Source organism: Schistocerca americana, chromosome 5, assembly GCF_021461395.2.
Source record: "Schistocerca americana isolate TAMUIC-IGC-003095 chromosome 5, iqSchAmer2.1, whole genome shotgun sequence".
NCBI lineage: Eukaryota > Metazoa > Arthropoda > Insecta > Orthoptera > Acrididae > Schistocerca > Schistocerca americana.
In genome coordinates this window covers 230,499,168-230,514,251 of record NC_060123.1, presented here as the reverse complement: position 1 = coordinate 230,514,251, position 15,084 = coordinate 230,499,168, and the positions used below count along the sequence as shown (strand labels likewise).

General features: G+C 43.8%; 1 protein-coding gene across 1 annotated transcript in view; it reads left to right on the top strand.

The window, feature by feature from the left end:
• Positions 1–15,084, top strand: part of LOC124616282 (aminopeptidase N-like) — a 147,295-nt gene that overhangs the window by 12,069 nt on the left and 120,142 nt on the right. Inside the window, exon 3 of the mRNA XM_047144585.1 lies at positions 8,269–8,424. Coding sequence (XP_047000541.1) covers positions 8,269–8,424 — 156 coding nt within the window. The remainder of the gene's footprint in view (positions 1–8,268; positions 8,425–15,084) is intronic.

Here is a 15,084-nt window from a genome sequence, read left to right as displayed (position 1 = left end):
AGGTGTAGTAGCCCCTGATAAATTTCAAAATCCAACACTATACCTGATGCTGAGGCCATGATAAAGTTTTTAAGACCTACAGGCCTTGGTTTTCCTTTAACATATTGCTTCAGTTTGCAACGCCCAGTAAAAGGGATCATTTGCTCATCAATACTGTAGTCTTTAAAGCTGCAAGTCAAACTGTGACATGTTCTTGCTGTGTCGATCACTGGCTGAACTTTCCACAGTCTATTAGTTTTAGCCTCTTCAGGTGGTTTTATACTATCAACAAAGTGCACATTATTCCTGAGTGCAAGGAACCGGTCTCTAGACATAGTGTCACCAATAGCTGATAAAGAAATAGATTTCTTCCAGTACATGGGTAGCCTAGGATACCTTATGCACCCTATCATTAAATTTATCCCAAAAACACCTTCAGTTTATGAGCTGTAGTCCCTAGGGATTTCCCTGTCTTTGCAATTTCCCTGTCTTTGCAACACTATTCATATTTGTATATTTCGCTGCCTTTTCAAAAAACTTTTCATTGAAATATTCACAGAAATATTCAGCAGGAGTTCCAATTGGTGAAGGACTCTAGAATTAAAAAGAAGATATTTTAGTACGAAAGTGGGAATGATACACGAAATAGGTAACTCAGATCGCACCTCTTTGTCACTGACCTCAGCAGCACTGTAATTAATGTTTGGTGGATGAAACATCTGAACAAAATTTGATCTCCGAAAAAGCAGTGGTCTGACACCTTCTGTGACACTGTGTGAACTCCTGCGCTCTTCAGGAACTTCTTCGGCACTCAAATCATCATCAGACAAGTCGTCTGCCTGCTGAATATTTGAAGGAGAAGGAACAAACTCGTCTTCTTCATCTGACGAAATGCCACTCAAATCCGAATCCTCTAATAGAGAACGGATTTAACTGTCTGATAAACCTGCATACAATAACGGGAATGTGCATAAAAACTTTCCCATTCAAAACTGTATGAAAAGCAGTACTATAGCGTGGCCAATGACACAATCAACAACACCCGTTCGAAGATGAAGTTACACAGTCAACACCTAACCCGCACAATCATGCTAGTACAAATTTAACGCACAATTACTGTGCAAAGATATGAAGTTACCAGTAATTATCAATATCACAACGTTGTACACACTATAACAAATAACCAGATCCAGCTAATCGCCGAAACAATTCCATTTAACTTAATTATGAGCTACTAACCAGGCGCCGGCATAATGCTCACTTCTCGATCAACTTAAACAACATGTGCTGCAATCTGTTGGCGCCGAATGGCAACATAAACATGAGAAACGCCTAGCGCGCAACCTGCACGATCGTTGCAGGTCGGTTGGAAGCAAGGCAAGAGATTCAGTTTGTCGTAAAAAATAAAAACCGAACCCGCACGATCGTGTGGGTTCGGGTGAAAACGGGTAGACTGTGCGTCTGGAGACAACTGTTCCAGTGGCTGCAGTAAGGCCCCGAGCAAGACTACCTGCAGTACTCCGTGGCCGTCCGCTGGCACTGATGGTGAGATATCGGTCATCTTGTGGTGTTGTACACTGTGGACGTCCCGTACTGAAGCGCCTGGACACGTTTCCTGCCTGCTGGAATCGATGCCATAATCTTGAGATCACAATTTGTGGCAGACGGAAGGCCCGTGCTACGACCTACTGTGTTTGACAAGCCTCCAGTCGCTATAGTATTCTACTCCTCATAACGTCATCAATATGTGTTCTTTGAGCCATTTTCAGCACACAGTCACAGTTATCACGCCTGAAAACGTCTGCACACGTAATCGCTGCACCGTACTCTGACATGCACCAACACACCTCTGCGTATGTGGACTGCTGCCAGCGCCACCGTGCGACGACCGCAGTAAAAATGCACAGCATGGTCATACCCCGAGGTGCTTTAAACCCCCAAACCGTCCACCAGAGCGTTGTTTCACCATGTATCACCATTATCCTTAATTTATGAGCATGAGTGTACTTGTACATCTGCATATATATTCCACAATCCTCATGATCCTTAAGCGAAATGTATGTTGGCGGAAGTAGAATCGTTCTGCTGTCGGCCTCAGATGCCGGTTCTCTACATTTGCACAATACTGCCTTACGAAAAAAAGAGCATTCTCCCCCCCCCCCCCCCCCCCCCCCCAGTCCCCGGGGTTCTGACTTGAGTTCAGGAAGCATCTACGTGATACTTGTGTGCTGATGGAACCTACCGGTAACAAATCTAGGAGCACGCCTCTGAATTGCTTCAAAGTTTTCCTTTAATCCGACCTAGCGCAGATCCGAAACACTCGAACAATACCGAAGAATGGAAAGCACTAGCGTTTTATTCGCCGTTTCCTCTTATGGATGAGCTACACTTTCCCAAAATTCTCCCAATAAAACGAAGTCGAGTATTCGCCTTCCCTACCATCAAATTGACGTGATCATTCCGCATCATGTCTTTATGCAACGTCACGCCTATATATTTAATCGAAGTGAGAAGCAGCACCCCACTAATACTATATCCGAACACTGCAGCCCTGTTTTTCCTACTCATTAACTTACATTTTTCCACATTTAGAGCAAGCTGCCATTCATCACACCAATTAGAAATTTTGTCCACGTCATTTTGTATGTTTCTACAGTCACTCAACGATGACACCTTCGCGTACACCACAGTATCATCGACGAACATCCGTAAATTGCTGCTCACTCTCTGTTACACGTATTGCCAAATGCGTTGGGGTTGACGGACATCATTTTGAGCATTTATTGCATTAAAGTGGTAGTTACAGGTAATCCCACTGTAACAGCTTGCGTTCTCAGAAATTATAAGTCCACAAAGGTACATGTATCGCATTGGAACAACCGAATTTAAACTTTCAAACGTAACTACGTTTTGTATTTTCATTTAAAAAAAAATATCTGTTACCAACTGTTCGTCTAAAATTGTGAGCCATATGTTTGTGACTATTACAGCGCTATCTATCAAAGCGAATAAAGTGGTCCAACTAAAACATCCATATTTCTTTACGTACTACACGAATACGTAATAAAAATGGGGTTCCTATTTTAAAAAACTCAGTTGATATCCGTTTGACCTATGGCAGCGCCCTCTAGCGTGCCAACCATAGCGCCATCTGGTTTCGTCCTTCAAGCTAGACAAGTTTCGGTCTTTGTAGTTTTTACGTTTGACGCTTATTTCGTGAGTTATTTGGCCCGGTCATTATCAATGGACCACCCTGAATATATAGTGGGTGTCCCATTTATCTTGACCACCCTAAATAACTATTTGTCCAGATACAAATCACAAAATGTTTTAAGAAAATGTTCTTTAGCCGTCGGGGGGACATCATCAGCATGACTGCTTTCGTTGTATCTTTGTTTTTTTTTTTTACAAAGATATAAACATTGGTTTGACTTTTTTAAATAGTACCCTGTATTTTTTATTAGGTAATTTATTTCCTCTCCTAAAGACCTATTCAAAAATGTATCACGGTGTACCATTCACTGAAACACAACGTTATTAATAACACAACACAACTTTGACGTTGACGCTCCCAGCGCTTAGTGCAGGTACTCGGGGTAACGGAACACATCCACGTGCTGTCGTTGACAGAGGACATAACATAAGTAGAATGCACGCCCATCATTCCGTCAACCATCGTCAGTTAAAGAGTTGTCTGAGTAGAATGTACACCAACGAAGAGAAGGTAGAAATGCTACTCATCTACAGGGAATGTAAGTTAGCAGAACAGTAATTGCAATACTGTTTTCTTATGTACAGGTACATTTAGTACAGTAGTTTAGTCCTTTAAAATACTGTTGTGTAGAGTAGGCATACAGTAAAGGCTGTACTTCCTACAAACTGTATCGACATAACGTTTCTTTTATTGTTGTTGTTGTTGAAGGTAGGCGAAGTACAGAGAGCGATATCCTGACATGAACCCACCTTCCCGAAGGATGTTTTCTCGTCTTGTTGCGACGCTTCAGGAAACGGAAAGTTTCAACGAACGACAACGCAATCGTCGTAGCACTTGCACAGACGAAGCTGCCGAAGTTACTGTTCTCGCTTGCGTTGCTATGAATCCACATGTGAGCACACGACAGCTTGAACACGAGATTAGCATTCCTAAAACCAGTGTACATTGTATTCCTGCACGTCACCGGTTTTATCCTTACCATGTACACCTATATAAAGAATTGCATGGGAATGATTTCCAGAATCGTATACAGTTCTGTCAGTGGGTACAGCAGCAAATCCTCGCCAACCCGAACTTGTTCGCCATGAATGTTCCTTCTCAAACAAATGACAGGTAAATACAAGGAACATGTATTATTGGTCCAGTGACAACCCACCATGGCTTAGACAGGTGGAACTTCAGCGTCAATGGAGAGTTAACGTCTGGTGTGGAATGCTTGGTACTACAATTATTGGCCCTTATTTCATCAATGGTAGTCTAAACGATACAGAGTATGCCAACTTCCTCAGACGAATTCTTCCTCCTCTTCTGCATGAAGTGCCGTTAAGAACCAGAATACTTATGTGAGATCAACACGATGGATGTCCAGCACATAACGCTTTGCGTGCACGTCGTGTTCTGAACCGAAGGTCGAGGAGGAACAGTTACTGAGCTCGTAGGTAGCAAACCGCGCCTCGTACACGTCCACTGCGGCGCTCGGGGGTCACTGCACGAAGTTAAGACACCTGAAGATGGGCGTATTAGAACCAGAAACCGGTCGTGTGATAATAAGAGAACTTTACAACTGTAGCGGTATTTTCAACCTCTGGGCTAAATTTGCAGGCTTGGAACACTGAAGAAATTGGTAGTACGAATAGTAAAATTTCTGAAGTCTGCGACAAATTTATGAAAGAGAAATGAGTGCAGGAACGAAAATTAGAACATCCAGAATGCAGACTTCGCATTTTAAGTAGACTTGACTGCACACTTCCCACAGTAAGACACTAAAAAGTAACTTCTTCTGATTTGATGGGGAAGTGTTTAAAAAGAATATTGCGTTGTAGAAGGGACACGTTCTGACAAAATACAATCCATTTCTCTAAGCTCACTGTCGTTCAAGAAAACGTGAGCTTTGAGAAATTCATTGTGGCCTTGAAAGGATTAAGAGCATAGTTTTCTAAAGGTTACATCCATTTTCGAGGTGTTCTCGAGATCTTTGTCGTTTTAGTTGCATGCGTTCCTGTACGTGTACATATTTAACTGACTTTCCTGCAAGATAATTCCAGTTTTAATGACAAATCGTTTTACATTAAAGCGCCCAGGACATCTAAAATGCTTTCCTCAGGTTACGCTTCCAGCTCTCCATAATGAGGTTGCGTAAGTGTTACAATATTTTGATCGACTTGTTTTTGTGAATGACCTTTATTCGATTATGAAACTAAGTAAGTCACGATTACGTGGCAACTTGAATGTGAAACTCTGTGAAACTGTCTGCGTCTGTGTGCAAGCCGACGGATTGTACCACACGAAAAGTGTGTTTTCAGTGCGCTACAAAATAAATAAAACCAAAAATTTCTTTTGTTTGTGGTGTATGCTACTGAGAAATGTGAAAAATAAAACCAAGACGACTGCACTGTCATTTAAATGCGGTACATCCGCAGTTTTCCCTTCTTCTCCCTCCTGACGCTCAGACAGCGCGACGTGGCGATGGACGAAATGTACACCGAGGCTGAGCCCTTTAGCACTTATGAGCGGGCATGGCCCAAAAGCCGAAATGTTGGCCACCCGTGTCGTAGACGCATTGGGGAGTCTGCACTGATACACCAACAAATCGGGGAACTTCATTCATGGTGTTGTAATGGTTACTTCCAAATACGATAACTCATTTCTGAAATTCTTCATGTCTCTGTGTAGATCCATCACTCCATTGATTCCATACAACAAACTTGATATGTCCTGCACTGGTTTAAGCACAGTCAGAGCGCAGTCCAGGTAAACAATGTTGAACAAGCACGTAAACAATATCTCCTTCCTGTAGTAAGCTGATAACAGGAACTGTTTGCATTAGTTCGTGGTAATCACTGAATTTACACAATTACGTAAATTGGCAGAGTGCTGCAATAATGGATGAATTCAATGTCACAGTCCACTCTTTAGCAGAACAGTAACAATGTGAGATAATGGCAACAGCCAATACCAAAGTCAGAATGAAATTAAGTTTCAATACCAAAGTCCTTTAGCAGTTCCCGCCGTATTGGTTACTTTCTGGCGATTCCACAGGAAGCGGTGACTAGATGCGGTACGGTGTCCCTGGTTCCTATGTTCCCTTAGCGTGAGTTCTGATTAATAAACCGCTCATGTGATCGACACCTTGACCAGTGGGCTTGAAGGAAAAGACTAGCCTAGAGAGGCTCGGCGAAAGCCTAAATACGATACTGGCCATTAAAATTGCTGCACCAAGACGAAACGTAGATGATAAATGGCTATTCATTGGACAAATATCTTATACTAGAACTGACATGTCATTACATTTTCATGCAATTTGGGTGTATAGATCCTGAGAAATCAGTACCCCTGGCCGTAATAACGGCCTTGATATGCCTGGACATTGAGTCAAACAAGGCTTGGATGACGTGTACAGGTACAGTTACCCATGCAGCTTCAACACGATACCACAGTTCATCAAGAGAAGTGACTGGCGTATTGTGACGAGCCAGTTCCTCGGCCACCATTGACCAGACTTTTTCCATTGGTGAGAGAGATCTGGAGAATGTGCTGGCCAGGGCAGCAGCCGAACATTTTCTGTATCCAGAAAGGCCCGTACAGGACCTGAAAAATGCGGTCGTGTATTATCCTATTGAAATGCAGACATCGAATGGAAGGTAGAGCCACGTGTCGTAACACATCCGAAATGTAACGTCCACTGTTCAAAGTGCCGTCAATGCGAACAAGAGGTGACCGAGACGTGTAACCAGTGGCACCCCGTATCATCACGCCGGGTGATACGCCAGTATGGCGATGACGAATACACGCTTCCAATGTGCGTTCACCGCGATGTCGCCAAACACAGATGCGACCATCATGATGCTGTAAACAGAACCTGGATTCATCCGAAAAAATGACGTTTTGCCATTCGTGCACCCAGGTTCGTCGTAGAGTACACCATCGCAGGCACTCCTGTCTGTGATGCAGCGTCAAGGGTAACCGCAGCCATGGTCTCCGAGTTGATAGTCCATGCTGCTGGAAACGTCGTCGAACTGTTCGTGTAGATGGTTGTTGTCTTGCAATCGTCCCCATCTGTTGACTCAGGGATCGAGACGTGGCTGCACGATCCGTTACAGCCATGAGGATAAGATGCCTGTCATCTCGACTGCTAGTGATACGAGGCCGTTGGGATCCAGCACGGCGTTCCGTATTACTCTCCTGAACCCACCGATTCCATATACTGCTAACAGTCATTGGATATCGACCAACGCGAGCAGCAATGTCGCGATACGGTAAACCGCAATCGCGATAAGCTACAATCCGACCTTTATCAAAGTCGGAAACGTGATGGTACGCATTTCTCCTCCTTACACGTTGTTGTGACGTTTCACCAGGCAACGCCGGTCAACTGCTGTTTGTGTATGAGAAATCGGTTGGAAACTTTCATCATGTCAGCACGTTGTAGGTGTCACTACCGGCGCCACTCTTGTGTAAATGCTCTGAAAAGCTAATCATTTGTATATCGCAGCATCTTCTTCCTGTCGGTTAAATTTCGCGTCTGCAGCACGTCATCTTCGTGGTGTAGCAATTTTAATGGCCAGCAGTGTACACGAGCGGCGCCAGTGATACAGCTGGATGAATTTGCGGCCACATAACACGCAGAACGAAGCAGGTTCGTAGGGCCAGAGACCGTTGGTGGCACTCAAGCCGCCACCTGCCAGCCCGCTGAACGTGCGTGGTCTTCTGTCTACAGTCTGTCGTTATGACCCCTGTGGCTTCACAGCTTCAGGCCACACGCATGACGCGGGAGTGGGAAGGGTTGCTGGTAGTGAGGGCGAATGCCTCTATGTAGTGCACAACTAACACAAACTCCAATATTTATGTCAGTGGTAGACGTTCACATGATCACCTGGAACCATTTAGAAACTATCTGCGCTGAACCAAACCGACCAATTTTCTGTTTTAAGGCGGTTACTAATATTTTGTCCATTCAGAATATTTGATATTTTCGGCAACAACCAATCTGATGTAAGTTTTCAACGAGTCCTGATGTACATAGTTGATGACATATGGAACCTGGCAACTAGCAGTGACGCTGTTAATGCCTGCAGGTGGCTGGCGACGACGCACATGGAGCCCACGGCAGCTAGGCGCGCCTTCCCCTGCTTCGACGAGCCTGGAATGCGGGCCACCTTCCAGGCGACGGTGATCGCTCCTCAGGGCTACACGGCGCGCGCCAACACCGAAGCGACGAGCACAGCCCCCATGTAAGTATCTCACTCTCTTATCGGCGCTCTGAGTCGCCTTTCAGGTTGTAATGTAGCCACAACATCCACATCCCAGTGCACTTCACTGTAAAGAATTATCTGTTAAGTTGATACTTTATCGTTTTCCACTGCCCTACTACATGACAACTACTCAATACTGATAATATAAATTAGGCCCTTCACTGCATAAAGCCCTGCCACGTTTTTCCGATTGTTCCAAACTACTAAAACGCCCATTCCTGACTTTAATAAATCGAACTCCCATGTATAAAACGTCATATCTCCCGAACTATGCATCGTACAGTGATATAATTTTGCAGGTACACTATAATCGCTCTTCCTCTGCATTTATTTTTTTAAATATTCGTTCTAAAAAAAATACTCTCTTTCAAATTCTGAAGGTGGCAGGGGTAAAATACAGGGAGCGAAAGACTATTTACAATTTGTACAGAAACCAAGTGGCAGTTATAATAGTCAAGGGGCACGAAATGGAAGCAGTGGTTGAGAAGGGAGTGAGACAGGGTTGTAGCCTATCGCCGATGTATATTGAGCAAGCAGTAAAGGAAATAGACAGGGTCTTGAAAGAAGGATATAAGATGAACATCAACAAAATAAAAACGAGAATATTGGAATGTAGCCGAATTAAATCGGATGATGCTGCGGGAATTAGATTAGTAAACAAGATGCTTAAAGTAGTAAATGAGTTTTGCTATTCGGGGAGCAAAATAACTGATGATGGTCGAAGTAGAGAGGATATAAAATGTAGACTGGCAATGGCAAGGAAAGCGTTTCTGAAGAAAATAAATTTGTTAACATCGAGTACAGTGTCCGGAAGTCGTTTCTGAAAGTATTTGTATGGAGTGTAGCCATGTATGGAAACGAAAAATGGACGATAAATAGTTTAGACAAGAAGAGAATAGAAGCTTTCGAAATGTGGTGCTACAGAAGAACGCTGAAGATTAGATGGGTAGATCACATAACTTATGAGGAGGTATTGAATAGAATTGGGGAGAAGAGGAGTTTGTGGCACAACTTGACTAGAAGAAGGGATCAGTTGTAGGACATATTCTGAGGCATCAAGGGATCATCGATTTAGTACTGGAGGGCAGCGTGGAGGGTAAAAACCGTAGAGGGAGACCAAGAGAGAAATACACTAAACAGATTCAGAAGGATGTATGTTGCAGTAGGTACTGGGAGATGAAGAAGCTTGCACAGGATAGAGTAGCATAGAGAGCTGCATGAAACCAGTCTCTGGACTGAAGACCAGAACAACAACAACAACATTCGTTCTAAAATAAACCGAAGGTGAGAAAGGGTAATTATAATTTTGATGGGAGCAATTAAAATCGGTGAACTCGTTAACACGTTGATGAGTGACCGTGAAAACATAGTTAAAGCTTTTTTGTATTCGGCTTGTAATAAAATAATGCCCTAAAAAGGAATCGGACTTCGTGTGGAACTTCTGGGTGGAGATGGGTTCTAGCACCGATCTTGCAATGTCCACTTCAAGTCGCTACAGTGGCAGCCGATCAATTGCATCATTGTATAAAGGTGACCGATGCAGAAAATTGCTCCGAATAATTTCCTGAAAAGTATTTAAAAATCAGATTAGGACATTAAATGAACCAAATGAAAAATAATTAAACATTCGTAACGTTTTACTTTAAGTCAATTATTACATCATAAAATGACAACCTTTCATAGTGCATTAGATCAAGAGCAACGCTGACAAGCAAGGGAGTAGAAGACGATGCTGAGGCACCAGCATTTGTATTTAAAACAAGCAGCTAATGAAATACAGTCGAAGGACATACTTATATAAAATTCTTGTTGCCTTCGAGATTGGGAAGCTGTGACAATGAAAATAAAATGCAGGATTAACACACTCAGTGATATACGTGGATACTGAATGCAAAATGTGCTGCAAATAGATTTAGTTGTAAACAAGCAATAAATTAAAACATTGCACCTGATGCTAAAGTTTTACCACACCAATAGGGAAAACGTAGTAAGCAATATTTCTTCCTCCTTTTGTCATTTTGTGGAGAGTGTCAGCGAGAAAAAGTTACTTTAAAGTATGAGACAGTGTGTAAGGCTTGTTGGAAGAGGCCAAGTGCTCTCCTTCTCAAATAGTGGACGAATATGATCCCGGTAATTCGTGCGCCGTGATTTAAGCTTGTAAGGGGTCCGTAGGCCCTTACTATAACTTTGCACTCGGCACAGGTCGATAGGGCGAACAATCGATTGTGACGCGTTGCGAGATGGAGTGTGGAGATGCGCCAGTGTGGTTGGCGGGAGTAGTATGTATGTGAAGACCGTTGTTGAAATAAGGTCTTTAACGGAGAAGGGTGTCGCCATCGCCGTGGTTAGACCCCTATGTAATAGATTAAAACCGGGAAAGTGAAGAAGTATCATTACAAAAGTGATCAGTGACGTTACTAGCGCCGATATTTGGTTTCGCGTCTACCGCGCCGGCCTAACCTTGGATTGCAGTGTTGGATGCAGTGATGGATTAGCGTGTGACGATAATGGAAAATGAAGAAAGCCTGTGCTGAGATTATCCGTAGTTAGATATGTATGACGAAGGCAGTAGCTATCTCCTTTTTTGTGTTTTGAGAAGAATATAAGTTCGTAATTAGTAAAACTGTGTTGATGTTCCTTTTTACCAGACATTCAGGATTATAGTATTGAAAAGAACGAACTGGAAAGTAACAACTTCCGTAGCAGTCAATTCCGATTACCAGCCTCATTAGGTTCACGGTCATGTTAATAATAGCCCGCATCTCGTGGTCGTGCGGTAACGTTCTCGCTTTCCACGCCCGGGTTCCCGGGTTCGATTCCCGCGGGGGTCAGGGATTTTCTCTGCCTCGTGATGGCTGGGTGTTGTGTGCTGTCCTTAGGTTAGTTAGGCTTAAGTAGTTCTAAGTTCTAGGGGACTGATGACCATAGATGTTAAGTCCCATAGTGCTCAGAGCCATGTTAATAATAAATATTAGGCTGCTATTCGATCAGATCAGGTCGGGATAAAAATCGGAGGTGTTACAAGCTGCCTCAAGATATACATACAGTTTCTAACTGTATTACTTGCCTTCCTGTGTTAAACTTTTGTCATAAAATTTTGTCTGTTAATGAGTAGAACATAAAAGCATTTTAAATTTTTAAATTCGGTCAATAATTGCATGAAGTACTGAAAATAAATTTTTTGTTGTCCCAGTAAGTCGTTACTTAGGCGACGTACAACTAGGACCGCGCACCGTGCACCGTGCACCGGGTTAGACAGTTAGCAAAGTACGTGCTGGAGTGTCATGCTCGCAGCAATGCTTCTGGTATCCGTCTTCCACACACAACCTGTTTCCTGAACCACTTAATAAGTTCCCCACACTTCCGAAAAAAAAATGGTTCAAATGGCTCTGAGCACTATGGATCTTAACATCTGAGGTCATCAGTGCCCTAGAACTTAGAACTACTTAAACCTAACTAACCTAAGGACATCACACACGTCCATGCCCGATGCAGGAATCGAACTTGCGACCGTAGCGATCGCGCGGTTCCAGACTTAAGCGCCTAGAACCGCTCGGCCACACCGGCCGGGCACACTGCCGAATTCACATGAAATACCTTCACCAATCCTACAAGACCCCACCATTATTCCCCATCCTTGAGATCGCTTACCTGCTGCCACACCTCTATCAACACATCTCACCTTCCTTACACTTCTACACACCGCAGGATATTTTCAACTACTTTACCCTCCCGAACCATCAAATCATTCCTGAAATCCTTTCAACGCGACCTACCCTACTTCTTCCATTCCAAATGAATGCCTCAAATCCTCCTTACCCCGTGTAACAGCAGTCCTACCCGTCTCTTAAGTCCTCCTCCCTTGGCCACTCCCTCCAAATCCCGTAAGTCCCTTTCCGTACATATCTTCCCTCTTCCCCGTCCCACTCCCCCAAACGTAGTCTATTCCAGTTAATAAAGTATCCTATCTCCTCAAACACCCACAATATCTTCGCAAATCAATCGAATCCCTAAACCCAACACTCCACTCATAATAGTGCCTGATTAAACAAGTAATTGGCAACCAGAAAGCTGAACTGCTTAGGAGAAACATAATTGCTTCGGTTTGTAGTAACGTAATAGAATATATTTCATGTATATTTTCATACTAGGAAACCTATGTTTCACTGGCTGTCGCTAACTCTAAAAATTTACGGTCCTTGGAGTGAAAAATATAAAAAAAGATAAGAAAGTTCCATGCGTTTACGAATTGGCAAAATACTCTCCTCCCTGTGTGCTATCACTTCCCATAATCTCATTTCGATGTCTCGAGAGGTTTAGGACATATGAAGGATATTGTGAATATTTCATTTTCGCGGGCGTGAGATCGGGAGTGAGCGCACTACATTGGATCCACTTTCTCGAGGTCAGTGACAGATAGGGATCTCGTCCCAAGTCTAAATAAAAATTCAACATGTTAGCTAAATTTCATACCCAGCAACATATGGTATAATGAGCACCAAACGCAAAATCATAGCGGCCCCTATTTTCATCGTAAACGTTTCGAATTGTGTGTAGCGTCTTACTACACTACTGGCCATTAAAATTGCTACACCGACAAGAAATGCAGATAATAAACGGGTATTCATTGGACAAATATACTAGAACTGACATGTGATTACATTTTCACGCAATTTAGGTGCATTGAAACTGAGAGATCACTACCCAGAACAACCACCTCTGGCCGTAATAACGGCCTTGATACGCCTGGGCATTGAGACAAACAGATCTTGGATGGCGTGTACAGGTGCAGCTGCCTATGCAACTTCAACACGATACCACAGTTCATCAAGAGTAGTGACTGGCGTATTGTGACGAGCCAGTCGCTCGGCCACCATTGACCAGACGTTTTCAATTGGTGAGAGATCTGGAGAATGTGCTGGCCAAGGTAGCAGTCGAACATTTTCTGTATCCAGAAAGGCCCGTACAGGAACTGCAACATGCGGTCGTGCATTACCCTGCTGAAATGTAGGATTTCGCGGGGATCGAATGAAGGGTAGAGTCACGGGTCGTAACACATCTGAAATGTAGCGTCCACTGTTCAGAGTGCCGTCAATGCGAACAAGAGGTGACCGAGACGTGTAACCAATGGCACCCCATACCATCACGCCGGGTGAACGCCGGAATGGCGATGACGAATACACGCTTCCAATGTGCGTTCACCGCGATGTCGCCAAACACGGAGGCGACCATCAGGATGCTGTAAACAGAACCTGGATTCATCTGAAAAACTGAAGTTTTGCAATTCGTGCTCCCAGGTTCGTCGTAGAGTACACCATCGCAGGCGCTCCTGTCTGTGATGCAGCGTCAAGGGTAGCCGCAGCCATGGTCTCCGAGCTGATAGTCCATGCTGCTGCAAACGTCGTCCAACTGTTCGTGCAGATGGTTGTTGCCATGCAGACTTCCCCATCTGTTGACTCAGGGATCGAGACGTGGCTGCACGATCCGTTACATCCATGCGGATTTAGATGCCTGTCATCTCGACTGGCAGTGATACGAGGTGTTGGGATCCAGCACGGTGTTCCGTATTACCCTCCTGAACCCACCGATTCCATATACTACTAACAGTCGTTGGATCTCGACCAACGCGAGCAGCAATGCCGCGATACGATAAACCGCAATCGCGATAGGCTACAATTCGACCTCTATTAAAGTCGTAAACGTGATGGTACGCATTTCTCCTCCCTACACGAGGCATGACAATAACGTCTGACCAGGCAACGCCGGTCAACTGCTGTTTGTGTATGAGAAATCGGTTGGAAGTTTACCTCATGTCAGCACGTTGTAGGTGACACCACCGGCGCCAACCTTGTGTGGATGCTCTGAGAAGCTAATCATTTGTATATCACAGCATCTTCTTGCTGTCGGTTAAATTACGTCTCTGTAGCACGTCATATTCGTGGTGTAGCAATTTTAATGGCCAGTAGTGTACATGCACGACTTTTGCCGTTAAGAAGATGCAAGACGCTCGGCATACGTAATAGAAATATCCGGAGGAAAGAGACGATGAGTTTCTGTCGATACTCTGTAGGATAATTATAATGACCGGTATTGAAGGAAGAGTACACGGAAGCCGTTCTGGCACCATAGTATGCCTCACACTAAGAGAAAAGGGTGATTACTGAGGCATCAGTCGCTTTTCTTTCACTCACCACGCAAACAGAGCGATGTGACGCCATGGTTAGCCTACTGGACTCGCATCCGGAAAGACGGCGATTAAAATGCACGTCTCGCCATCCAGATTTATAATTATCGCGATTTCCCTAAATCGTTTAAGGTGATGATTTTTATGAAAGAAAACTGCCGATTTACTTCCTCATCCTTTATCAACTTGTGCTCCGTCTCTAATGGCCTCATTGTCAGTGGGACATTAAATTCTAATCATCCATCCTTCCTTATTTTTAATACTGAATTCGAATAAGTTAGAAAATAGCTAAAACTGCTGCGAATTACTCTCCGCCGTGCACTGTACAGTGGTACAGCATCTAAGGTGATCCCGTGATGGTATTAAAAGCTTTCAGGAATGATGGAAAAGGGTTAACGAATCAATTTTAATTAAGGAGCCCTGGTCCAGAAACGACCAATCTAATGCTGCGAGCG